General features: G+C 53.4%; 1 protein-coding gene across 4 annotated transcripts in view; it reads right to left on the bottom strand.

The window, feature by feature from the left end:
* The window catches only part of POC1A (POC1 centriolar protein A), a 67,800-nt gene that overhangs the window by 26,009 nt on the left and 14,224 nt on the right, over positions 1–27,567 (bottom strand). For all 4 annotated transcript variants that reach the window (XM_082701828.1, XM_082701831.1, XM_082701830.1 and 1 more), the window contains exons 7-9: positions 26,827–26,960; positions 17,674–17,742; positions 15,719–15,817 (exon numbers count right to left, since the gene is read on the bottom strand). In XM_082701828.1, coding sequence (XP_082557954.1) covers positions 15,719–15,817; positions 17,674–17,742; positions 26,827–26,960 — 302 coding nt within the window. The remainder of the gene's footprint in view (positions 1–15,718; positions 15,818–17,673; positions 17,743–26,826; positions 26,961–27,567) is intronic.

Genomic DNA, 27,567 nt, shown 5'->3' with positions numbered 1-27,567 from the left:
GATGTTACTCCAATGACTTCTGGATTGTGTAGTTTCATAGAAGTATTCTTCTATGGTTCTAACCTTTGATCCTGTATACAATGTCACTTTTCTGTCTACCTTCAAGATTTTCTCTTAATCTTTGGTTTGTAGAAGCTTGAATGTAATTTATACAGGGTTTGGTTTAGGTTTTTTGTTTAGCCTTTTGTCCTTTTTCTGAGCTTTTTGGGTCTGTTGTTTGATCCCTTTCATTAATTTTCAAAAATCCTTGGTTACTATCTTTCCTATAGCATGAAAAAATCATGAAATGTGTTATTCCTTGCCTACAGTTGTTCTAACAAATGGTCATGCTTGGTGACTTAAAACAATAGAAATTTATTCTCTCCGTGTTCTGGAGGCTACAAGTCCAAAATTAAGGTATCAGTAGGGCCCCTGTGCTGAGGAAGCACTGAGAAAGAATTGTTTCTTGCCTCTTCCGGCTTCTGGTGGCTCTAGGATTCCCTGGCTTATGACTGTGTTACTCCAGTCTCTACCTCCATCTTCACATGGCCTTTTCTTCTGTGTAGCTCTTGTAAGGAGACTTGTCATTGGATTTAGGGCCAACCCAACAATCCAGGATAAAACCTCATCTCGAGATTTAATTTCATTGGCAAAGACCTCCTTCCCAAATAAGATAATGTTTGCAGGTTCTGGGGGTCAGGACAGACATATTTTTGAGGGGGCCACTGTTCAACCCACTACAAAATGCTTAAACATAAATCTAACAACATATATGCAAAATCTGTATGCTAAAAACTACATGTTTTTATGCTAAAAACTACAGTACACTGATGAGTAGTATCAAAGAAGACCAATACCAATGAAGAGATATATCATGCTTGCATACTGAAGGCCCAGTGTTTTTGAGATGACAGCTCTCTCTGAAATCAGCTATAGAAGCATAGAAACATTACCTGATTTCAAGACTTAGTTTAAAGTTACAGTAGTTGAAGAGAGTGTGGTACTGGTAAAAAGACAGACACATAGATCAACGCCATCCAGAAATATACCTACAGATAGCTGGGCAATTAATTTTTAACGAAGGCATGCAAACGACTTAGTAAAGACAGTTGCTGGAACAATTGGACGTCCATATGTAAAAGAATGAACTTTGGTACATATTTCATACCACATATAAAAAATAACTAATTCAAAATGGATCACAGACTTAAATGTCAATCCTAGAACTATAATATTTGTATAAGCTTTTCTTCTAAACATAGGTGAAAATCATTATGGTCTTGGATTAGGCAAAAATTTCTTAGGTATGGCACCAGAAGCATGACCCATAAAAGAAACCGCTGATAAAATGAACTTCATCAAAATTCAAAACTGCTCTTTGAAAGACACTGTTAAGAAAATGAAAACACCAACTATGGACAGGAAGAAATTATTTGCAAGTTACATATCCAGTAAGGACTTGTATCCAGAATATAAAAGAACTTTCAAAACTCAATGAGAAGACAACCTAATTAAAAGAAAAAACAGGGGCACTTGGGTGGCTCAGTGGGTTAAGCCTCTGCATTCAGCTCAGGTCATGATCTAGGGTCCTGAGATCCAGCCCTACATCGGGCTCTCTGCTCTGCTTCTCCCTCTCTCTCTGCCTGCCTCTCTGCCTACTTATGATCACTCTCTCTCTGTCAAATAAATAAATAAAATCTTTTAAAAAAGAAAAGAAAAAAGCCCCAAAGACTTGAACAGACACTTCACCAAAGAACATATAAAGATGGCAAATGCACACATAAAAGATGCTCTCCATCATTAGCAGTTAGGAAAATGCAAGTTAAAAATCACAGACTCGTGGGTGGCTCAGTCAGTTGGGCGTCGGCCTTTAGCACAGGTCATGATCCTAGGGTCCTAGGATCAAGGACCATGTCGAGCTCCCTGCTCAGTGAGGAGTCTCTTTCTCCCTCTTCCACTGTTGCTTCCCCTGCTATCTCTCTAATAAATAAAATCTTTAGAAAAAAAAAAAATCACAGTAAGATACCAGTATACACCCAGTAGAATGGTCTAAAGTTAAAACACCTGACCATACCAAGTGGTAGCGAGGAAGTAGAGAAATTCAAATTCAGACACTACTGGGGAGAATGTAAAATGGTACAACCACTTCAGAAAAGAGTCTGACAGTTACTTGAAAGGCTAAACATACACTTGTTATGTTCCAGCCATTCCACAGCTAGATATGTACCCGAGAGAAAGGGAAATACATGTCCATATAAAGGTAAGTATATAAAGGTTAACAGCTGGGGCACCTGGGTGGCTCAGCGGGTTAAAAGCCTCTGCCTTCGGCTCAGGTCATGATCCCAGGGTCCTGGGATCGAGCCCCACATCAGGCTCTGCTCTGCAGGGAGCCTGCGTCCTCCTTTCTCTCTGCCTGCCTCTCTGCCTACTTGATCTCTGTCAAATAAATAAATAAAATCTTAAAAAAAAACAACAACAACAAAGTTAACAGCAAAAAAAAAAAAAAAACCTAACAGCAGCTTTACTTGCAATAGCCAAAAATTGAAAATAACCCAGATGTTCACCAACAGGCAGATAAACATTCAATGAAGTACTACTCAGCAATAAAAAGAAATGAACTGGGGCACCTAAGTGGCTCAGTGGGTTAAAGTCTCTGCCTTCGGCTCAGGTCGTGATCCCAGGAACCTGGGATGGAGTCCCACATCAGGCTCTCTGCTCAGCAAGGAGCCTGCTTCCCGCCCCTCCCCCATCCCGCCTGCCTCTCTGCCTTCTTGTGCTGTCAAATAAATAAATAAAAATCTTTAAAAAAAAGATGTTGTTTTAACTGAAGTAGCCCTAGAAGCCCAACCTGCCGATCACGTAACACTGTACTTGATACTACCCATCACGGCCACTCGGTATCAAGGTGAAGATCACTAACTCTCCACTGGACATTACCAAAGGGCAAACGCCCAGGCTGAAGACTCCAGGTGAGGCCCATGAGGCCCATCACTGGTCTGGGGATTACAGTTCCCAGATGCAAAAAACCAGCTCACGTTTCAGTGCAGTTCAATTCCCAAAGCCTCAGTTTCCCTGGTCGTCAGCAGAGGTTTCTGAGGCAGCGTTTCTGAGGCAGTGGCCACCCTGTCTGTGGAATGTCAGGCCCCAGCTGCTCAGAGGTCCCTATGTAGCTTGACAGTCAGCAGCAAGCAAGGTCTGCACATACCTGGCCAGCAGCCAGGAGTGGCCGGAGATTTACCATGAAGATGCTGTGAGCTAATGTGACCCAGTGGCCGCTCTGGTAAGTGGGGTGGTCAATTATTAACACCTGCTCAAGGTGGAAATTTCTCCTTTTCTTTTAATCTCTAACACTGGACCTTGCCCCCTGCTCGGCCTGTTCTGGAAACAAACTCTGTCACAGACAAAAGTACCCTGAACTAGTCCAGGGGCCAGACTCTGGGCCAGAAAGAGGAGAGGAAGGTGACTTGTGCCCCAAATTTGGGCGATCTCACGGGGACCCAACTTGTATAGAACCGAGCAGCCGTCTGGCTGGCCATGGCCCACTAAAAACACCAAAGCGTGTCACTGTGTTTCCAAAGCAGGGCTGAGCACGAAACTGGAAGAAATGGACAGACACACACACACCATGATTAAATCTTTCTCAACTAAAATCTTTCATCTGACTGTTCACTGCATAGTCTGCTAAGTGAGGGTGCAGAGATTCACGCATTTGCTTCTTACAGTCTTTGCCTCGGGCCTTTGGCTCTGACAATTTGCCCTCATGAAAAGTTAATGGGTGTCTATGTCTGCCTGCCTGTTTGCTAAACCTGATCCCAGCCAGGAGAGCAGAAAAGAGGACAGAGCTCACTGGAGCTCATGCTTCTCTCCAGCTCTTCAAGTGGAAAAAAGGCACGGCCGTTTTCTCGAATCAGAGCTCGGAAGAAACCTGGTACTGTATCCACTGCGCATATTTGTGGACTAGATACACAACAGCCTTGTTTGCCCTATAATTTAGAGTTCCGGCCTGGGGTCCAACAAGAGAGAAAATTTCTGGTTCTAAACATAGCCCTGAACCCAAGAGGAACACTGGTGTCTTCAAATCATCTAATTGTTCGACAATCTTGCCAATGTTCTTCCAAGCCAGTCTAAGTATGAGTATGGGATCTGGTTACCGTGTTGGCTTTTATCTAGGGTACGAATGTGCAGGGTGCTCTCGTGTGTTCCCCGCAGCAGGCTCCCAAGGAGGGCAGGGTGCTGGGTCAACTGTGTGCACAGAGGGAGCCAAGAGGCTCAAGGACACAGGGTCTGCGGCCAGCAGAGCAGCCTCTGAACGGAATTAAATGTTCTATGACAACGGGTCACGTTTGGGTCTAAGAGCCATCCCTTGACCCCAGGCCCCCACCTCTTTGATCAGAAGAGGACAGGGTGTCCTCTGAATTAAGAATTGTGAAGGGGTCGAAGGATGGGTCTGAGACGGATGAGGGATCCACATGCTAACCCACCCTGGGACTCCAGGCAGCTTGGCCCACTCCCATACCAGTCCTCTCCTCAGAGAGTGGTCCCTTGGAGGCAGATGGCATCCTATCACACCTGTGTCCCCGACAGACCTGCCTGGCACATGCGAGATGCTAAATGCACAAACCAAGGAACCCTATCTCCTCACCCAGGCTCAAAGCAAGACTGAGGCCTCCATACCCAGGCTCAAACGACCCTCCTGGGCTCCACCCCTGGCGACCTCCAGCTGCCCACTGCCAGCCACACTCTCCAGGAGTTTCCAAATATCTCTCCCCACAGGAGAGGGCTGATGTATAAAGCCAGAGTTTTCAGAGGAGTGAAAGGATTGCCCTGAGAAGCAGGAACTGGAAAGTAATTCCAACGTCCACATATGCCCTCCAGGGAAAGCAGTGGAGCTGAGAAGGTCTGTTCACCGCAGCGGCATACTCAGGGGAGGGGAGCTGCGGGGTAGAAAAGAGCGAGAATGAGCCGAGGTTGGCGGGGGGCAGGGAGGAAGACCTGGCAACTGCGCACAGGTAGAGGCTGGGGGAGATCAAGCGGGCCATCGTGCATCGAGAACTGTCCTCAGCACAGAGGGGGTCCCTGACCCTCCTCCCCAAAGGGGTGCTGAGGGAACAGGAAAACACCCCAGGCCTTTAGGGGCTGACGCCCTCCAGGCCCTCATACTGGGTACAGCCAGAAACACACAGTGGTGGGTTGCAAGGCAGAGTCAGGGGCCAGCGACAGGGACCAGAAGGAAGCAGGCAGGGGTGGGGTGGAGTCATCCACTCCTGGAGCAGGTAAGACCTCCGGAGCATTAGCACAAGCCACACTACTGACAAGCAGAGAAGCCACCCTGCAGTCTCCACAGCGGTGAGCAGCGCCCCTGTGACACCATTCCCTGTGAACAGGACCCGTGTCTTCCAGGGTCAGCTCTTGCTCAGCTCCGTTCCACAGATGTGACCACAGGCCCACCCCCGGCTGGGTGCTGAGGGGCTTAGGGTCACCTGCCCCCTCCCTTGAGACAGAAACACCTACCCTCCCAGTGCAAACACCTGAACCGGGGCACCCAGGGAGGGAGATGAAGCCCAAGGACTGACTAGAGATTTTCTTTTAAAAAATTAGACTGCTTTGAACTAATTTTAGACTTAGAGAAAAGTTGCAAAAAATAGTACAGAGAATTTCCATATATCCCTCCCCCAGGCTTCCCCAGTGCTAGCATCTTACATAACCATTAGGACAATGATCAGAGCAGGAAATTAACCTTGGGACAATACCATTAACCAAACTAAGGGCCCCGGCTGAGCTTCACCAGTTTTTCTAATGTCCTTGGATCCTGCTATTCCAGAATCCCAACCAGGACGTCCCCCTGCACTGAGTTACTTCTCCTTGGTCTCCTGCAATCTGTGTCAGCTCCTCAGTTTTCCCTTGTCTTTCATGACCTTGACACTTTTGAAGAAGAGTACTGATCAGTTCTGTTGTCAAACGTCCCTCGGTGTGGGTCTGTCCAGTGTTTTCTCACGATCAGAACGAGGTTATCCATTTTTTGATGAGAACACCACAGAAGCGAACCACCCGACACCGCAGAACTCATGTGGACAGGACGTATTATCAATGGCGTTGACCTTGACCAATGGTGATGACCACTCTGCCAGGCTTCCCAGTGCGAAAATACATCTTTCCCTATGTAGTTAATCTTGGCTTTTAAAATGTGGCTTTTAAAAAATTAATTGTTTTTATTAACATATAATGTATTATTTGTAAAATGTGGCTTTTTAAAAAGGGAACGTGTCGCTGTCATTACGAACTCCGCACTGTCAGCCCAGCCTGCTGATGGCCACAGCTGCCCCACAGATGAGAGGCAGCTAATGAAGATGAGCGGCAGAGCCGACGTCTCTGGAAGACGCCGAAGCTCTCGGTGACAAAGAGGAACAGTAGCGGTTTATTTATAGATCCACTTGAAGACAGCTCATTGTAACTACTGGGGTTGAATTTTTAAAACCTCGGGAACAAAGGCTGGCTATTTTAAACTCTCCTTGCACTTAGTTCAATGGAGAGTGTTAGAGGCACTGACCACACCCGGGCATCACTCCCGAGCTCGGCAATTCAGAATTTGTGTAGCATCTCAGGACACGAGCACGGCCTGCCAAGGCAGATAACCACGGCCAGCTCTGCCTACCCTAGAGGCAGCGGGCCTCTTCTGGGCCAAAGCTCTCACCCCCAGGGAGGAGTCAAGGGAGGCTTCATTCTATCGGGTCTCTCAGCCTCCCCCTCCTGGAAAATTAACTTGCACACAGCTATTGTGAACCAAGGTTATATCACCTCTCTCTCTGCCTCCCCCTACAGGCTGCAAAGAGGGACAGCGCCCTCCAGCGGATGCCTGCCCAGGACAGCCGGCACTAGCGGACCCATCTCCAGGCCGGAACAAGGGTGTCCTGGAGCTCGTGGTATAAATGTCCCTGAGGACAGTGGGAGAGCGGCACCCCGGAGCTTCTCTTGCCCCCAGCCCAAATGCACCTCTAGCCAAGACTGCTCAGTCTCTCCAGGCACCAGAACCATGGTGGGGAAGGGAGACATGGGTTTTTTCAATGCCTCCCACGTCCTTATTTGAGCAAAAAGCACAGAGCCATATTCTTGAACAATGTGGAAAAATGTGAGTATGGACTAGGCATTTGATAGTAAGGGATTATTAATTTTGTTGGATGTGACAAGAGCACTGCAGTTATATAACCAAGAAAAGTCTTTATTTAGGGTAAAATAATGTATCTGGGATTAAATAAAAATACTCCAACTCTTCTAAAAAAAATGGGGGGAGGGAGATGAGCAAAATAGACCAGCAAAACACTGAAGCTAGACAAAAGATCCAGGGGAGTCTGTGACACTATTCTCGCTACTTTTTGTGCTTGCTTGAAATTTTCCACAATATAAAGGGGGTTTTTGTGTTTTGTTTTACTTAGTAAAAAAGAAGAAGCTCCCAGGTGGCTGGAACGAGCCGTGGAGCTGAGGCCAGGCGAATGGGACCCCAGGAAGAAGTTGAGGACATGTCCCCAGCCTGGTGTCCCAGCATTTTCAAGCACAGGATGCAGATTTGTCAGAGTCCGTCAACATTCAGGCCAGTCTTTGGCATGGCCACAGAGAAATCCCCCAGGGGCACCACAAGCATTCTGTGAACCCTGCAGCAATGTCCAGACCGTCAAAGAAACTAATTTTAAGATAATCTCCATGGAAACCATCTATTCTGATTTTTGCCATGGTAACCGATGAGAACATAAACACAAGCGCTATCTAACACCCTTACACCACATGGGCCAACGCTGCCATCCAATCTGGCAAATTCAAGCTGCAAAAGGCTTTTTTCCAGTGAAAACGAGAAGTACTGAAACTTCTAGCGCAGACATGCTGATTCTACCACCTCCGCTGCCCGGTCACTGCCCCTACCACCCGTGCACCTGCCCTTGGAAACTGACAAACCAGGCCAGAAAGGGGTTTCCTTCCTTTAACCTGGGACCGTCAAAAACACTAAAAGAAAGAGCCAGAGCCTGCCTCTTGCCTCAAAGGCTCAATCCATGCTGCCCTCAGCTGCAAGCACGTGTCCACTGAACCCGGATTTCTAGAACATTCTGTGTTCTGGTGACATACATGGCGCCAAAAAGTGACCAAGTACCTAGCCCTCCAGGAAGACCACAGGCCGGAGAATAACCAACTACAGGAAAGAAGGGCTGCTCTGAAAGGTGGGGCAGGAAGGATTCACAAGCTGTGGGCCTCCCGGAAAAGGCTACATGGAGGAGAGGTCATCTGGGAAGAAGGGAAATGCGGGGAAAAGGAAAACCTCCAATGGTTATGAGACCCTTGAAGAAGGTAACAGAGCTCTGAAAGGTGTGTGTGCGTGCCCGGTTTACGCTCCATGTCCAAGCACGCAGAGCCAGATGCAAGGGTCCTCTGGGCCTTGTATGGGTTCCGGAGCTAGGTTCTTGGATCTTCCTGACACCATGAATATCTTACCATGCCTTGCCTGGGGTTTCCGAGAACATGTCTGCTGTTGGCTTAAGTCATTAAATAGGCTTTCCTTCCTAAGAATCACGCTACTCTTCTCTAGATAGTGACCTACCTGTTGGTGGAACAGATGAGAATTTTCCAGTGGCAGGAAACGACCACTCCAAGGGGCTACTCTGAGAAGGGTGTACAGCCAAGTCCCATCCTACAGCCCCATCCTCTCACTGCCACTGCAGTTACCGCTGTTCTGGGACTTGCTTCTGCTCCTAATACCTGGAGGCACTTCCCCAAAAAGCTCCTTGACCTGAGGCCTGAGACGTTGAGACACCAGCACCCAGCTCATCTCAAGCTCAGGGGCCAGAGACTCTCACCTGCTGGCTTCCCTAGAGGCCCCGCGGGCTCTGGAGGACGGGGGTGGGGGGGTGGGGGGGTGGGGGGGGTGGGTGATAGAGGCACACACTTGCACAGGCACAGGAGGCAGCGGCACTGAGGATAATAGGCAGGTGACCACAGAATGCGGGTTTAAAAACAGGTCACTGGACTAGTGCAGCAGCGCTAATGGACGGAACAGGAACCGAGACAGGAAGACCGGCGGCAGAGGCCCACGGAGGGCTGCCCTGGGTACCATCCTCCCCCTTAGTGCATCCTGGTTGGTAAAAAAACCAGCTGTCTGTAGAGCCCAGTGGGTGCCTCTAGGTTTAAAGAGCCCACAGGGGAGCACTGGGATTTCTTTTACCACTAGACAGAGATTAGAACTAAAGCCATTATAGCACTTTTCCCCTCTTGGAAAGAGGAGGACTACAATTCTCCAAATTGGGCTGAAAGGGACCCCAGTTCTCCAAATGCTTCTCCCAAACTATAGTCCCCATGAACCATGGAAAGTTCCCAAGATGGTCAGAGACTTTCTTCTTCCTGCTACATCCCTGCTCAGGAAGCCATTGTCACAACTGGCTAGACTGTTTTCCAGTAGACTAGCGACTCTTAGAGTGGGTCCCGGGACCATCGACATGACCTAGAAATTGCAAATTCCTTTCCAAGTCAGACACTCGGGATGGGACAAGTTATGCTTAACAAGCCTTCGGGGTGATTCGGAAGCACAATGAGGTTTGAGAGCCACAGCAAGAGGCTTATCGCAATCCACGTGAACTGGTCAAAGGCCTGTCTCCTCGCTGCGTTGCCAAAGGCAACTTCCTCCTTCCAGTAAACACAGTCGTTATTGAACATGCACCTGGCTGCAGCCCTGACCCACCTCCCAGGAAACTCAGTTGTGGCCTCTGGAAGGAAAAGGAGTGGGGATCTGGCCTGCTTCCCAGGAGCAGATGCAACAGGTCAGAGCCTGAGGGAAGGGTCCAACCCCCCCATGCTGGTCCCCAGGCCCAAGGTGCCCCTCTGCAGGGAACATTGGAATCTTTGGTTCTCCTAGACTGGGCGCAGTCAAGTTACCCTCCCCGGCCACTGGGCAAGGATGCCCGGACTCCAGCAGGACTCTCTTTAAGAATTGTAGCTTGGTAACAAATACAGAATCTTCTTTGTTTCTATTCTCCTCTGTCTTCCCGCTTAAACTAAGAAGCCCAGAGCACTTTTCATGACTTCTACGCCGGTAAAGGTGAAGAAAATGCAACCAGAGTCTGACGTGAGGCCTCTTGTCTGGGGCCTGCTGTTGCCCAGAATCAGCAAAGGCCGCTGCAGTCACCCTACCCCCATGCCGGCAGGAGAAGCTTTTTACGTAGTGAGCCAGGAAAATGGAGAATGCCCGAAGGATGTACCGTAGGCTGGTGGGAGGAAATCCGAGTACAGAGAAGCAATATGGACTGCCTGAGGTTACAGGAGAGACTCAACACGTCAGGCTAGGCTCCAGCTTCCTCTTAGATCAGCAAACAGGGGCAGTACAGCTCTTAAACCGCCAACCAACTGGTTATAGGCTGTCGGGAGTCTGGACCCCAGGAAACCAACCCTCTTCCAAGATGCGTAAGTGCCTGGGCCTGTCCCGACTCACCTGCTGACTAGAGCCCTTTTGACTAACTAGTCCTGGGAAATTCAGAGCCAGAACCAGGGTCAGCTGGAGAAAGGAGAGGTTCCCTTCTAATACCCATAAATCTGGACTTCATTCTTGCCGTAAACACCCACAATGCCTCGTCTGCCACGCATCCCCTCAAATGCATACCTCTCCCCACTACTGAAAGCAAATGCCAGCCAGAAAACTACGTTCTCAGCGAGAGACCCCAGTCCTCCACGCTCCATACAGAGGGAATTCCACAAAGCAAGTAGAAATGGACCCCGTCCTCTGCCTCAAATCTGACTCCTCAGGCTAGATGCCTGGGTTGAAAACCCAGGAGCCTCAGATCTTCAGCATGGGGTAAGAGGCAGTGCCAAGACTGGAATCGAGCCCGAGAACCCCTACATCAAGTGCCACCCATGGTAGCACCCCAAAACAGAAAGTGGAAGCATGGGTGTAGGAGGCGGCTGGGGCTTCACCCTCAGAACAGAGAAACTAGGAAGAAGAAACAGGCCATCCTCAGGAAACGCTGAGCCCTCGGGTCAAGCATTCTTGGCCAACCTTGCCACCTCCTCCTGGGGACAGCTCTAGCACTGAGGATCTGGATGGGGGCGGGGGGCCATGGGCAGCCACTTTGCTTTGAGGAGTCATGGGGGTGGTGGAAGAAAAGAAGCCTGTTTCCATTCACCTTATGGACTGGCTTTTGGATCTGGGAACACAGAGGACTTGGGTCTCTCATCAGAAAGCAGAACTGATTCCTGCAAGGGTCTAAAACCCTTACAGGACCTCACAAAGGCGACCTGCAGACAGCAGTCAACATCAAAAATTATCTCTGTCAGAATTGCTCCCTCTGCTGCATGTTGTCCCCCCGCTCAGCAAGTGGGGAACACACAATCAGCCCGACTGGGCAGGGGGCTCATCCTGCTCTCGGTCTGACAGAGGAAGGAAGAGGAACATTTTAAAAACAGCTAAAGCTTGGTGAGTACTTGCCATGTGCCAGGCACGGTTCCAAGTGGCTGCCTGGCATGCACCACCTCGTGAAATCTCATGAAGGAAGGTCTGGCGTCCTCCCATCTGAGGTTGAGGGGCTCCAAAATTCAAGGTTACTGTCTGAACTGGCGGGCAGCCAGGCCCGAGAACGTAGGAAGTGGTTTTCAGTTTTCCTGAATTACCTGGAATTCTGCGCTCTTCCCCTCCCACCCCACTCGGCACAACCTTCCTTCACAATTACATAATAGGCTCTCAGGTGTTTGTGGAGGAAAGGCAAGAAGAGTAAATCGGAACAAATGCATCTTTGCTGTTAAAAGTGGTTTTAAAAATGCTTCTGTGGTTGAGGCAGAAATCAGTCCTATGGCAGCTGGGCTTGGGGGAGCAGGGCCAAATCCAAGGTCAGCCAAGACACAGTGACCCTGATGCCTCATGGGCTGGCAGGAGGGAGCTAAGAGGAGCTAGAACCTGAGTGGCTGAGTGCCGAGAAAACAGAGAAGGCCGGGGACTACAGCTCAGGACAGAGGTGAGTACCAGACCCTTGAAAACAGCAGCAGGAGCACCTGCTGCCTAAGACTGGCAGGGCCCACCCCCTGCCCCCACACGTGCCCCTCTGGGAAGTGCTCATCTGCCCACAAGCAGCCCTCCCGACCTCCCTCTGGCCTTGTATCATGTCACGGCAGAACACGGAGCTTCCCGGCCACCCACAGCTCAGCCATTGGGCTGGAGCCCTTCCTCTGCAGCCTTCCAAGCAGAGAAAGCTCCCAGCCACAGTCCTAAACTCTCTCCTCCACAACTCAGCCAGGAATAGAGGGAAAATGGAACCCATTATTCTCATTCTGAAGGGCTGGGAAATGGCTTGTGCTTTTCAACATGAAATGTGCCTAAAAATAAGCTGTGAATTTCAACCAGAGGTTGAAAATAGCTCTGGCAGTGAACAGAGCTCTCTGTTCAGAGTGAGCTCAAGGATGGCCTTCATTCCAAGAGAGAGAGCTGAATGCTACAGTCCGAGCAGGGGTACAGGGCAGGGGGCTTTCCAGGGCACAGGGGCTGTCACACGCTCACAGGGCTGCCCTGGCCATGGTCCACCGGGGGGCCTGCCCTCCGGCTTTAGAATGCCATCCTCCGTGACACACACAGTATCTGGCCTCCTGGCTCCCTAAGATCCTCAAATGCCCAGGTGTGTGTCGGGCAGCTTTAGGGCCCCAGGCTCTGGGGAGAGACAGAGCTGGAGGGGGAGGGGGTCAGAAGGTTCAAGAGCGCCTGGGGCATGGGCTGAGCCAGGCCACCCTGGCCAGCCACCAAACCACTCACCAGTTACTATCTCAGGGCCAGGGAAGCCGGCAGGCAGGAAGGCCAAGAACACACTCCAATGGTAAGTTAAAAAAAAAAAAAAACACGAGTTGCTAAAGGTCTTTTTTTGTCGTTTACCGTCACCTCTGGAAGATTCCAAAGTTTGACAGGCTGAAACGACATTTCTATAAAATAGACTTCTGTAGAGATAGTCTAGAGACCTGAGCCATGGCTGCCGGGTGAAGCCCAAATCTGGCCCAATCGAGCAGGGGCAGGAGCTCCAGAGTCATCGTGCTCGGGGCAGCCTACCCTCCACACCGTGGCTGTGCTGTTTCTGCCAGAGATGCCCCTGACCCACCTGATTCCTACCCTCCTGCTGTTGCATTCACTGCCTTTCTGGGATCACTCCTGAGGCGGGAGTTAGGGTAGCAATTCTCAGCAGGGGGCCATCCTACGTGCACCGCACCCCCCTCCCCCGGAAGTGATCTGGCAATGTTTGAAGACATCTGGGGCTGTCACAACAAAGGGCGGGGAGATGCTACCAGCAGCCAGTGGGGAGAGGCCCAGGAGCTGCTGAGCATCCTGCAAGGCCCAGGACAGCCCCCGATGCAGCCTTCATAGGGCCCCGGGTGGGGTCTGCGAAAGGGGCGGGAGCTCATCGGATGCACCAGTTCCTGGCATGTGGCTGCAGAGGACCTGGGCTCCCCAGGGGAGTGGTGACACTCTGGCCAACCATGCGATCAGTCACCGACTCAGTGCCAGGGAAGCCCTGGGGCAGGAAAGGTGAGCCCGTACTTGTCAGCTTCCCTTCCCACCACAGGGGCAAACCTAACTGCAGGGTAGGACTGGGCCAACGGGCTCCCCTGGGCGAGGGGGAGCTGGAAAAACTCTGTGGGTGACAGTGGTGATGGCTGATGGCTGTACAACAGGGTGAATGCTCTTCTCACCATTCAACTGCATGCTTCAACTAGTTCAGAAGGGAAATCTTATGTCATGTACATAAAACAGAACAAACCAACCAAAAACCCCTTAGCCCTCCTCTTGGCCTGGGAGTCCTGAGATCAGAGACACTCCTCGCCGTGTACTCCAAGTGGTGTGTAGCCTTGGGCATGGGGGTTTGTCTGGATGAGGGCCCACACACTGCCTCGGCATGTAGAGCAAAAGCCATAAACAACAATTTTAGGACTAATAAGTCCAGTCACTGTGTGGATTAGTAAAGTTCACCTATGTCCCACATGGGGTCCTCAGAACCTGCCTGCGAGAGTACTCAGGTCCCACTGTAGAAATAGAGGTGTGGGAAGAATGGGTGCTTCGTCTGGGACCACACAGCCAGGATTCAGACCCAGTTCTCTGACCCCAGAGCCCATAACCTTTCCCCTGTGTAAGCACCACGTGGTGACGTCCAGGGGAACTGTGGCCATAGCTCCGTCGTGGGCCAGCAGGCAGCATGGGAACACATGGTTTTCCTGAGTACTGGTGAGCTAGTCTCCCATCCTTGCCAAACCCTGCCCTGTCCTGCTGGCTTCCCCTACCCTGAAGGCCTTCGTGCTAGAGTATTAAGCCCCACAGCTCTGGGACACAAGGATTCTCCATACCCCTTATCTGAGCAAGACTGAAGGGACAAGAGGCAGCTTGTCCAAGCCACTTGCCTAATAACCACAAGAAGAAGAATATGGGATTCTCCCCTTGTTGCTGATTACTAACCATTCCCAAGAGGCAGGTGGCCGTGCCCTCTCCTGGGATGGGGGAGAGCTGCTGGGCAGCCCTGTGCCCCCTAGTTTCTAGCTTGGTCAGCCTTGCTCAGAGGGGCCAGTGTGGTGAGCCCCCAGGTCCAGGCATCCCAGCAGGTGACTAAGCCCCAGGCATCTCATCTGAGAATGAGTAGTAACTTGACCTGTCCAGCCTGGGCTCGGCTCACTGAATGCCCAGTACATGGGGGAGCTAGAGGGGAGAAGGTCCTCACCCCACAGGATCCCAGTCCTGCAGTTTGAGAAATGCCTTTCTAGGCAGAAGACCAAATAGTAGCAAGCAGGCCGCAATGCAACCCAGTCATCCCCACCAAACCCTAAAGCTGAGAATTAGCTACTCGTTAACAAATGTGGAAGGAGAACAAAACCTCCCAGCCCAGGGCCACCCTCGGAAGAAAAGCTTTAAATCTCAACCCGGCCTATTCCTAGAGGTAGCTCCAACACACAGAATGGGGGTGTGTGTGCGCGTGTGTGCGCGTCTCAGGCTGGGGTGGGGGATCCCTCTGCTGGAGCCAAGGCAAGCCCAGGATGGACTCAGAGGCTTCCTGGTTCTATTCTGGGCCAGCCTTGACTTGCTGGGGGCCTTGGGCAAGCCGTTTCCTGTTGTTCAGGCTGGTTTCCGTGGGTGGGAGAGGCTACACTGCCTCCAGGGTCCGGGAGGGAGAGATTTAAACACCCTGCGGCCACTAGGGCTTAAAACCCTCAGGGCTCCACACCTTTGGCTTGACAACTTACTCCAGCCACAGCGGAATGCAACCTTATTCAATGAGATCATGGCAGTTATCAAATTTTCCCCAAAAGTATCTGTCAAAAATTGCTGTTAACTATTTTAATTCAGGAACACTAAATGCCCTTTTACCAACAAAGATACTAAAAAACAGTTTGTGGCTGAGGAACTTCCTTTCCATGGTTTAAAAAAAAAAAGGGGAAGTGAAAGCAACAAGGCTGGGCCTTTCCCATCCGTCCCAGCTGTGGCTCAGGCCCCACGCCCTCTAGGAACTCTCCAGTGGGTCCTCGGCCCAAGGCTCGGGCATGGGACAGGTCCTTCCTCTCCTCAACCATTAGTAGCCTGCGCCATGCAAACACTCCCCCCACCAGACAGCACAGGACCTTGCACCCAGTGGTCCTCACGTCTTGTTTGTACACTCTAGATTTGAAACAAAGTGCAGCAAGTGCCAAAGTATGATTTGCCATTCACCATGACCCACCAGAGTTTCAGGGCTCGGGACATGCCTGTTGAGTCACTTACCAGACTCCCAGAGGACGTGGCCAGTGGGGCTGGGGGCCTGTGCACTTTTAGGACTTCTCCATAATCCACAACATCAAAGTTACTCTTCCAGACCATCACCTGCGGAGAGCAACAAGCACAGAGACATCACACCAGCCCTACTTCATGGAAGAAATGAGCCCAGAGGTGACCCCACCCCCCACCCCAGCCAAAGTTGCAAGACAGTCCCCACCTGACAGCCCAGCTCAACTCTGGGACCTGCCCCACCTCCCAAACTTTTCGGACGGACCACCGTGTGGGCTCACTGTGTGCTGTCCCTAGGCCTTTGCCCTTTGCCGCCCCTTCCTGGAGTGTCCCAGCATCAGTGACGCTAGCTGCTTGTGCTAAAGTGTCTGCTTCAGCAGCATCTTCTGAGAGACTGTCCTGGTCTCCTGCTAATTTTTATCACAGCCCTCTAGTGATTTCTTTCATAGCATCAGACTCGACAGTTATTCAATTTCTCTGTCTCTCGTCCTCGTTTATCGTCCCTCTCCCCACCAAACAGAAGCTCCCAAGGGCCGCGGCCTGGCCTTAAGTTACAGCAGACCACTGTGGTTAAATTCCTGGGTCCACCCTTTACTGTGTGGCTCCAGGCAAGGCACTCAACCTCTCTGTGCCTCCGGTTCCTCATCGGCGAAGAGGGGATGATGTTACTTCCAACCTCACAGGAGACAGCTCGGCAGACACTGGTAGCCAGGGAGCCGTGGGTAACACACCCATCACTCCCCGCTCCGCTTGAAGGAGCGTTGCCTCTTGAGGGTCCCCCAGCAAAAGGCTGGAAAATGGCCCTGCTGAGGAGCAAGAGAGCTCCTGCTAGAAGGTGTCAGCCCCAGGTGGCTGCCCTACACCAGGGTCACTTACAATGTGTCAGGAGCTACGGAGTGCTCAGCGGAGGCCCCAGAGTCCCGAAGCCTCGTCAGATGCCTCTCACCTGAGAGGCCTCCCTGCTTGCCAAGCAGCCACGAGCTTGGTTCTGTGGGAGGCCGCACCCCACTCCCAGGGCAGCCCACTGCTTACTGCCCCCTGACTGACAGGCACTGAGGCCTTTGTTCCTCCTCCTGTTTACAAACAGAATTAGCACCCCTCCCACCCTATTTGTAGGGCCCAGTGTAATCGCACTGGTCCAGCTGCTGACTACACTCCCGAGAGGGGACAGATTCACATGTCTCTCTGCAAAGGCTCTTGGGAGTTGACTTTCAGAAAGCAGCCAGGGAGCTGCTCACAGGGATGGCCTGAGGAGGGGCCAGAGTGGGCAGAAGCCCTACTTTCTACTAGGCTGCCTCTTGTACCCTGTGACTTTCTTTTACCAGGACTATTTATAGTGTGACTTGACTGTACGACTTTTCCCTTGTTTAAGCAATGAGCCAGGCCTCCACACTCGGGGACAGCTCAGGGGTCCCCTGGGCCTTCTTCCTCCCTTGTTTGATTAGCACAGGAGCTGGTGCTGGGACGGGAAGACGCCCACGGCCTCTTATCCAGGCCATGCCACAAAAGCCTCCAACCACCTTCTGCTTTCCTAGCAGACACTCAACCTGAATCTGTCCGTGGGGCTGGGGGTGCTCACTGGGAGGCCAATGGGACTTTCCTGGGCTGAGCAGTCAGAGCTGTGAGGCCCAGCCCTAAGCGAAGGAACATTCTGGGCTGGAGGCACCAGGGCTGACAGGCAGAAAGCCTCGGCACAAAGGGTGACAAAATGGGACAGGACCTCCTTACACATGTCTTCCCCCTGCAACCAAACAGTTTGAAAACGGGGCCCCTCAAAGAGCTCCTAAGTGGAGCACCCCGGGTCTGAGCACCTCAGCCCAAGTTTTAGCCTTGATGGTCACTCAAAGCCACCAAGGAAGCTGGCAAGAACTGGCCCGTCCTCAAGGTGCCTTGACCTCCTGTTCCCTTCTGTAAGTATCAGCCAACGTTGCCTCACACCGTTCTTTACTTACTTGTTCATCAGAACCTCCAGAAGCAAAATACTCCCCTGTTCTTGAAAAGGCAACAGTGGTGGCGGGGCCCTATCAGAACAAACAAAAAAGAACAAACACCAAAGGTCACTCTAGCTTCTAAAAGCACAGGAAGAAAACCAGCTCATGAACAAGAGCAGCGGGAGGACCGAGGGCTGGGCCTCATGGAGCTCCTAGTCCTCCCCAAGCTTTCTCAGAGGCACCTGTTGAAGCTCAGCCTCAAGCATCAAGGCTGAGTCCTCTGTTCCCAAGCACCGCTGACAGCACAAAGGCCAGGCCACAGGGTTGTGGTGGGCAGGGAGGAGTGAGCAGCACAGTGCACACTGACAGTTCTGCTGGGTTGACATCACTGTCCCCGCTTCCCAGGGGTGAGCTGGAGGTCAGAGAGGTGCCCTGACTCATCCCGGGCCTAGCACCGGCTCCAGAACTTGGTCCTCCTGGCCTGGGGCCGTGCTTCTCCCCCACACTGCCCTAAAGTCGAGCAGAGAAGTGCATGGCCCAAACCGGAGCCAATGAGCAGAAGCAGGGTGCTGTCAGGGAGTCCAGGGGACACAGGAGGGCAGAGCAGGGCAGGAAGGGGGCTGGGGAAGGGATTATCAAATGTGCCTGAGTACAGGAGTGACAAGATACATCCCCCTAATGTGCATCACCTGCCTTATGTTAGGACCCTGGGGGGAGAAAGGCCCACTCTGGCTTTCCGGGGCTGAAGGTCTGGATGACTGTGGGAAGGGGGATGCCAGACCAGTGCAGGCAGCGCTTGGAGGGCCCAGGAGCTCATCCAGGCTTGGAGGAGCAGGGCATGATCTCCTGGGAAAAATGGAAGGCTCTTTCCCACACGCCTGCCATCCACAGCAGAAAGATGCCCGAAGCAAGTCTGTTTACACGACACAGTGAACCAATCCCTCCTAGCCAAACAGTCCTTCTGCTAGTACCTGGCATACCTCAAGCAAAACCAGAAAAAAGAGCTTCTCTCCTAACTGATGACGGCATGGCCTCTGTCACAAAGGCCATCTCTGTTCTTCCAGACCAGAGCAGGGAGCAGCAAGAGACCCAGGTGCCCAAATGGGTGCCTCTGGCCATGGGGAACACTGGGATGCACCTTCCACTTGATACCAGAAAAGACCAGACAAGTTATGGGCTAAAACAGGAATCTGTGGTCATAGAACAAGACAAGCTTCTGCCTGCCCAGAAAGGACAGGCAAGCAGAAAGCCACCCCCCTGGGCCCAAGCATCCTCAGCAGGACAGAACATTCTTCCACTTCCCGAATCTACCCATGGCTCCTCCTCTCCAAGATGCCCATAATGAGGATGCTGAGGAAGAAAGTAGTATGGGGCCATTTAACACTGCTGTGCACTAACCCACTTAATCTTCGGAGGATGGTTTGCATGCTGACCCCTCCCTACAGGTGACACGTCCCAGAAGGGAGACCCAGGTCTGAAAGGTCCTGCCCCTTCCCCCTGCGCCTCTCCCTGCCTTCTCTCACAGGTGGGACTCCAAGCGCCCCAGGGATCAATGCAGCCAGGAGCCCTACATGGCCATCCAGTAGGACAAAGGAGATCCATCTTTATGACTGGGAATGATGTCAATGGCATCAGTTGAGTGCAAAATGCCAGTTGCAAGGAATCATGGGCTGCTAGTGCGGGGCTGAGTGCATGGCGGGGGGCAGCTCGAGCATCCCTGAGATACTCTTTCAGGGTGACAACCCCCAAGGGTGAACAGGACTTCTGGGGTGGTGGGGGGAGAAAATTTCAGATGACTCTTACTTGATTCTTGGAAATCCTGTAATTTCCCAAACTTTGAATTCTTAAACAATGAGTATGTGGCGTTGCTATGTTAATATAAAAACAAAACAACAAAACTATTTTCATTCTGAGGAAAAACAAAGAGGGGAGAGGGAAAAGAGAAGGAAACCAGGGCACGGGAGTGTCAAAGGAGCTGGGCTCTTTGCCTGCCTGGAACTCATGGAGGAATAGCCAGTTTCCACGAGGTCAGAGCAACTAAGGAACCAAACAAATACTCATCAGTCTCCTTTCCTGCTGTCACTCAACCACCAGATGCCAAGTTGGGGACAAGATGCCGGAGGCCAGCAGTAGCAGCACCCTTGAAGAAGGCAGCCGGCAGCCTGTGGCTTGGTGGGAGGCTGGGACCAGAGAGCAGGTGCTGGAGGTTTCCCCAGAGTCCAAATGCCCAGACACTCCGGGGCTGGTGCCTGCAGCAGGCAAGCAGTAAGGCGGCAGGACCCCAGTCCTCCCCGGTAATGCCCATTTACCCAGAGGATGCTTGGCTCCTGTACCTTGCTGTTCCCAGAGGGAACACCCTTCCACGGAGGCTCTCGCCTGTTTGAGGCCCACAAAGAGAGCTCTGCTGTGGGCCAGAGCCAGCAGGGACTGGAAGGCAGCCCGGGCTTCTCCACCACTGACAACCCTCATCCCACCCCTTCCAGGGCCCACACAACCCCCGTCCCCACCGACCTCACCAGACCCCCCTGCCCTGCACCGCTTCCGGCCCTCACTGGTGCTCCAGCCCCATCAGCCTGCTCACTGCTCCTCACCACAAGCTCCAGAGGGTCTCATCTTGCTTCAGGATCTTTCGTTGACTTTCAGCATTGAGCTCTTGATTCGATTTTTTCCAATCTTTCTCACAGTTTTGAATCAACTCATTTAAGGCTACACGTGTGCCTCCGATTTACTACTTTAGCTACACCCCCAAAGTTTACAACATGCAATACTCTCACTGGCAGCCACCTCCAGACGGTGTTTCCACTGATTCTCTTTCAGCCCAGCAATCATTTAGGCGGGCATTCTAGCTTCCAAACCACCGTGGCTTGGGGCAGGGTGGGGGGTCCCTTTTATCACTGACAACGATCTCGGTGCATTAGTTCACTGGCTCGGGCCAGGGATGTCACCGAGTGGTCTCTGCACCCAGGCAAGAGGGGCCTCTGCAGTGACTCCCGGCGTGACTCTGAGCTCTTGGCTGAGACTTCAGCAGTGTGCTCTGATTTCCTGAGGTGCCCACCTGCCTGATGTCCTGGTCCCCATCCGCCTGCAGGCCACATCTGCTGGCAGAGACCCCTCAAGTGTCCAACGAGATCCTTCCCTCCCTCTCCAGATCTGGCCAGTCAGGCTTCGGTGAGATGATTCTGCTCAGTCGTCACAAGCACAGGACACAGCCTGGCCTCCCACCCAGTCACTTTAACACATACTGTCTCTGCCTTGACAACCTCCAAACCCAAGGGACCCACAAAATCTGCTTTCTTGGCTCTCGCATGGCAAAGCATCAAGCATCAATCAAGAAAGTTTAAGAAAAAAAAAAAAAAAAGGGCAAAACAAAGGAACCCACAGTGTTTAGATCCCATAGGTCCTGCTGATTCTCCCTCTCCAGCCCTAGTAGCTTGTCCAGGTCCTTCTGCTCTCCTCATACGCTTCGACCTGACTCCCCGAGATCCCTGTGCACTTGAAACTTTGACCACGGTGCCCACAACAGCTACGCTGCCGAAGACCCAGCACAGTACCCCACCCATCACCACCTTCCTAGGCTTCTGAAATGTTTTTCACTGGCCGCCAGCAAACAAACAGGAATGTCACACCATATGTCTCAAGTCAGAGGTAAAAAAGTGACCATCCAACAAAGATATGGAGACCAACCAGGGAGGCCTGAGAAGCCCCTGGCGTGGGAGCTCTGGTCTCTGATGCGCCCAGGCTGCTCCTTCCACAACCCCCACAGCAGGGACGCTCCTGCACTCGCTCGCTGGCGCCTGCCGTGGCTGACTCTTCTGTATGAGTAGTGACCCTGTGGACAAGGAGTGGCCTCTGGGAGGAGCTGGGGGTCAGGAATGCTGAGGCTCTCTCCTGACCTTGGCCAAGGATGCGGGTTCCCAATCCTCAACCCTGGGCTGGTGGCAGGGAACAGAAGGCCAGGCTGACCTCTCAGCTTACACAAGTTGAAGTAAATGAGCTGTTCTCCCTCTTGATGTGCTCTCATCCCTCCCCGGAGGTGCCCAACTATCCAAACTGGGTCTGAGCCTCCCAGGCATAAAAGTAATTCTCCAAAGTGAAATGATTACACCAGGCCGCCGAGCACTGGAAGAAACAAAGGGGGCAGGGCACTTTCTGAGAGCTTCCTTCCACCTGGAGCCGCCTGAGGGGCAGCCCACGTGCTCCACGCCACTCTGTCATGCTGCCCCCTCTCCTCCTCAACCCTGCAACCCCCCTTAATGCCACTTCCCCAGCCCCAGCCTCGGTTCTGGCATGGCCCAAGCTCCCAGTGACCTTGGTGGACCCCATACCCTGAGCCTGTGATTTCACAAGCACCAAGCCTCGGAGCACAGCCCCAGGTGTGGAGAGCAGCCCTCGGTTGGGGTTCTAGGCCCTCAAGCCAGCCGGGGTGCACGGAACCACGTGCCCAGTGGTCCCCGTGCAGCTCAGTCACTCCGCAGCAGCACGAACGCCAACTGCCTAGCCAGAAACGCCAGATTTAACTCCCACCCACGTCCCGCCCACCATCCTCTCCCAAATAGCTCTGGGGACTTAAACCAAATGAGCATGGCTCAAGATTATGTTTCAGAAAATACAGAAAAATAAATCTGCATTTCTAGCACACTGCTCCCACACTCGCCACACGGAGCTATGGGGGCCTTGCGCGGGGCATGGGGCTGCAGTACAATAGCTGTGCTCAGTGGGAAAGCTCTTCCTTCTCTTGCTCTTCCCTGCTGCAAGGTGAGGGGTGCCAGAGGAGACCCCTGTATGCTGACATCCCGAAGTCTGCATTGGGTCCAACAAGAAGCAAGGACCCCTCTTCCTCCTGCTTAACTGTCACTGCCATGGCTGACCCTAGAGTGAGACCCTCCAGAGCCTCCGAGAGGGCAATGGCACCCGGCCAGCCTCCTGCTAATATACCTGGCCCATCCTCTGGGAGGCAGGCCCTAGAAAAGACAGCCTGATGGGTGGGACTACTAAAGGGCCCGGCCGGCAGACCTATGGACCAAGGCACTAACAGGCCACACCTACTCAGAGCAACCGGCCAGGACCAGTGCACTGAGGCAAAAAGCCTGCGCAAGGACAGGTATCAGGAGCTGTGTGGCCAAAGAGAAGCCAAAGCAAGAGGGTGTTTTAGGGGAGATGAGGATGAGCCCAAACAAAACGAAGAGCTAGATAAACCCCTGAAAGACCCTGTGGGTGATGGAGGGAAGGGAAACAGGCACTCCCCAGCCCCGAGAGGGCAGGGCTCGTGGCTATGGGCCGGGCCCATCAGAGACCCCTACTAGGGACTCCTTTTCCTACAGAGGAATGCCCACACGGGCTGCCAGAACTGTGCCCATAACACAAACGTTCAATGGCCTTTTAACGAGCGCTCACCTAGAGCAGCCTGGGATCTTTCCTAAGAGCTAAAGTGGAAAAGGACCAGTATCTGTAAAGACCTACCGTGCTAGGTGCTGGGGAGTGTAGACACGTGCTCCCCTGTTAGGAGGCAGATGCAGCAGTTCTTACAAATAAGGAAGAGCTCAAGGTCCTGCCCAATGTCCCAGGTTAAGAGGCAAAGCTGGAATGGTCTGACCTTGAGAGCCTTCTTCCCGCCTCCTGAGGCTCAGGCTTGTCGGCTGAACTAGGTGGGAGAGGAGCCGTGGCTTTTCGAAACCAGAAACAGGTGGGTACAAGCTGTTTGTTCCTGGAGATATTGGGGTATTTCCTTAAAAAAGCTGGGCACCATCACCCGCCAGACAAGGCTGTGCCCGACCCCCCAGAATGGCTCCTAGCACTCTCCTCAAAGACGCTAGCAAAGGAGACTGGTGCAGGCTCTTTACTAGCTCAGTCCGCTGAGAGAAACTGCCCTGGTATTCCTGGGGACAAAGGTGGAGGAAAGAAGGCAATGAGCCCCATCCAGGCTGCCAGTGCCCTCCCTACTGCGCCCACCCTCCACCTGGGGTGGGCAGATTGGCTGAGGTAGAGGGCTCCCCTCAGCCTGTCCCACCAGCCCCACCAGCTGCCTCCTCACTGCCGAGAGCCCTCACAGCTGGAGCAGCAGAGCTGCTGAGGGCCTGGGGCCTCCGGGCTGCAGAGAGCAAAGGGCCTGTCCAGCTCTCGGCCCAGCACCCAGCACTCGAAGACACTCATGTGGCAGAAGCCTCTAAAGAGCCCCCACGGGCCCAAGCAGCAGCTAAGGAACCATTCCTGGGGGACAGCCGAAGTGGCATTGAGCTCCCATGGGGCAGAAGCCTCTCTCAGTCCCCGGCTACCTCCCCTGAATGAGCCTTCGAAGCTCAGAGTCCCAGGGCCAGGACTGTAGGAGAGAAACACCAGAATCTTTGAGGACCACAATGAACTTAGGATTGACATCCACCCCTAACCCCACAAAAGGAGCCAGCTTCACATGGGCCGATGGGCGCTATGGCCGACTGTGTGCTAGACAGCAACCAGCAAACTGCTGCTGTGGCCAGACTCCTGGGCTGACAAGCTGCCCTCAGTGCAGCGTGGGAGACCCGGGCTGTCTCAGGTGATCCTGACCTTAGTTTTGGCACTTGACAAGCACCTCCATCCCGGTGCCCTTGTGCCTTTACGAGACCATGAAGTGGCCTATCAGACTTCTGGCCTCAACCCAGATCAGAGTGTCAGCCCCACAGCACTGCCTGCCCTGAGCCTCCTTCTCCTTCCTGACCCTCCCTCACTGTTCCCCCAAAGGGACTGGCTCAGGCCTGGCCCTCACATGGGGACAGAGAGACACTTCCCTGGCATACACCCAGAGCGCCCTCCCGGCCAAGGACTGCCTCCCGCCGGCCTCAGCCCCCTGCAGCTGGCTCCTTTCGGCAGGCCTGACCCTGAGCCTGGGCTGTCCCTTCTCGCAGGTGTGGAACTAGAAGCATGAGGAGGTGCGTTCCACTTGGCAGAACAACTCGCTAGCCTTCCCTCCCACAACTCTTCCCTCCCATGCCTGGGGACTGTCCCAAGGAGGGCTGCCAAGTCCAAACCTAAGTTTCACGGGGTTCCCTCCTGCTGGACCAGAATGAGGTCATGCCGCAGGCAAGGCTGGAACACAAGCGGTCACAAAGCCTGCTGGTCTTCTACACCGACCGGGAATCGCAAAACAAGAGCAAAATCACAACTCGACAGCTAAAAGCCAGACGTGTGAGGCAAGTGAGTAGGGTGGGAACCGCGGAGACCTGCACGCCAGTCGTCGCCCTGCCACCTGAAGCTGTGTGCAACCCCTACAGTTCCCAACCGCTCCCTGGGCCTCGGCTGCCCCCACCAGGATTGGAAGGACTTTCAAATCCGCCGCCTTCACCTGCAGAACAGAAGCCCAAGGCACCGACGATCCACTCGGGAGCCCAGGGGCTGCTCAGTTCCATGCTTCAGGAAGTGGCTGGTGGTACCTGGGCCTGATGGGCACTCAGCCACCTCCTGGAACAGAACGTGAATGCTCAAGTCCCCGAAGAGTCCAGGTGCACAGCTCCCCAGAGAGACGGACCAGGGAGCGGACTGCACAAGCAGGGAGCCCAAGAGGACAGCACGCCCGCACAGGGCTGTGTGAACTGCCAGCCGTCCCTCAGCCTAGTTCCCACATCTCCAGGTTCCACAACCAACAAACCACTGTGCAGTTTCCCTTGTTCCCTGTGTCACCTCTCCAGGAGAACGCCAACAGGTTTCCTTTACGTGCTCAATGCTGTGCCTGAACACGGCACTGGCATTCTAGACACCACATTTAAGGCTTATTAGGCTGAGAAGTGAGTCAACAGTTTAAAAGAGAACCCTCACACACTCTCACACACACACACACAAACGCACACACACACATCCCAAAAGCCCTAGGTGATCACTTGGCATGCCTCTGTTTGCGTGATGTTTCTGGATATTGCTTTTTCTTTCTGTGGGGAGTTGGAGGGGAGAGCAAAATTCATGTGGTTTTAAAATATCCTCCTGGTTATTGAAGAGCTCAAACCGGTTACACATGAGTCTGAACAACCGATTTGCCAAAGGGCAGACAGGGTGGCTTCCCAGCAGTCACCTGAAGGCCAAATACTACACCTAGATGGGCCGGCCGCTGCGGGGAGGGGACCACCGGTCCTGCACTCCAGACATGTGACCGGGAGCACAAGTGGTCACCATGGGCTGAGGGGAGCAGGCAGCCTTCCAAGTCCCAAGAGAGCAGAAGAAAAGGCCCACCCTCCCCGCCCCCTCCCCAAGCCATGGACAATGGTCCCCACATGGCCGACTCAGAGGGCAGGAGAAACCAGAGCCCCAGCCTGGACGCCTCACACCTTGCTGCCAGCACGAGATGCATGAGCACAGCAGGCCTCCCTCAGCCCTCAACAGTCCACTCCCGCTCTCCTCTTTGCCTGCCTCTCTCTCACAAGTGGAGAAGGGGATGAACTGAAAGAAAGCTCTGGTCTCCGCACTCCCTGCCCCCTTTGGTGGTGGCAGTTATGTCCCAACTGGAGACATTCCAATGACTGTTCTGCTCAGCCACACTTCCTGACTGGGCGCTGGAAGCGGCCCACCTTCCCATGGCCTGCCCACTGGGGCTAGTGCTGGTCAGTGGCCGCCCACGGAGTCCAGGCCACTGGCTACACTGGCAAAAGTCACTCCGAGAGACTCCATTCAATTCCAGGAATTCGCAAACGTGCACGCATGCGCGCGTGCACACTCACACACACACACACACACACACACACACACACACGAAGATTTCCTCCCTCAGCACCTGCCTGAGAGACACCTGTGGTTTCTGTCTCCAAAGACATTATGTCTGGAGAACCCCCAGGAGACCCCCATTCAAGGCAGGGGTTCCAGGCCTCTACTCAAATGTTGGACCCAAGAGACACTGGAGGTCACTGAGGGACAGATTCCATGTAGCCCCTTGGGGAAGTGTGACCATGTCCAAATGCCTCTCCCACCCTCAAAGTTAACCCCTGGACTCCCTTCTCAGCTATAGTACCAGCCCCAGCACTTCTGCCAGAGGTCATAGGTCCTGTGAGGGGTGAACCTGTTTCTGCATCTTACCCCACTGCCCAGGCTGTGAGGGGACCACAGAAACCAACCCCAGCGGGGGTGCCAAGGGAAGGGCCACTCCCTAGACCCACATGGGCCTCGAGACGGCACCTCCACCTCCCTCCACATCACCGAGCACCAGGCTGATGCCCTCACCTGATGCCCGTGGAGTGTGTAGAGCAGCCGGCCCTCCATGAGGTCCAGAATCTTCAGGGTCGAGTCGCTGGAGGCGGTGAGCAGGTAGTTTCCAGACGGGTGGAAGGAGAGGGCATTCACCGCTGCGCTGTGCACTAGAGGGGGGACGTCTGTCAGGCGCTGGGAAGAGGCCCGGGGATGCAGCCGGAGCCTGAAGATGGGTGACTGGGGCCAGCCAAGGCTTGGCTCGGGGCCAGGCCAGGGTGGCCACAGCTCTGATGACAAGGGGAGCCCCACAACAGCCCCTGGGAGAGGTAGAGGACTTGTCCGTGCCCTTGTCACATGGGCTCCCGCCTGCCCTGTGTCTCCTGATGCCTGTCCTCAGCGCATGGAGCAGTCGAGCTGGAGCAGAATGGAGTGCTCAAACGTAGTGTCCACTCTGTCTCTCTGACCACTACTTAGGGGAAACTGAATGGGGGATCGGGGCAGGCAGGCAGATGGTAAGATGCACACTCCGGAGCCAGTCAGGCCTGGCTTCCGATCCGGCCTCCCCACTGTCCCTCACCGTAGGACCCTGAGCAAGCACCCTGACATGCTGTGTCCGCTTCTCCTACTCTACCTCAGCACCCACGAGTTGGGGCGCAGTGGGAAGGGGCCTACCATTGGCCTCTGTCCCTGATGGGTCTCTCTGCTGCCCTGGCTGTCACCCACAGCTTCCAGGTCCTGCCACTTTACCCACTCCATAGCTCCCCTTCATTCGTG

This window comes from Mustela nivalis (genome assembly GCF_964662115.1).
Source record: "Mustela nivalis genome assembly, chromosome: 1".
Taxonomy (NCBI): domain Eukaryota; kingdom Metazoa; phylum Chordata; class Mammalia; order Carnivora; family Mustelidae; genus Mustela; species Mustela nivalis.
The sequence above is the reverse complement of the archived record's forward strand: the minus strand, read 5'-3'. Positions and strand labels throughout refer to the sequence as shown.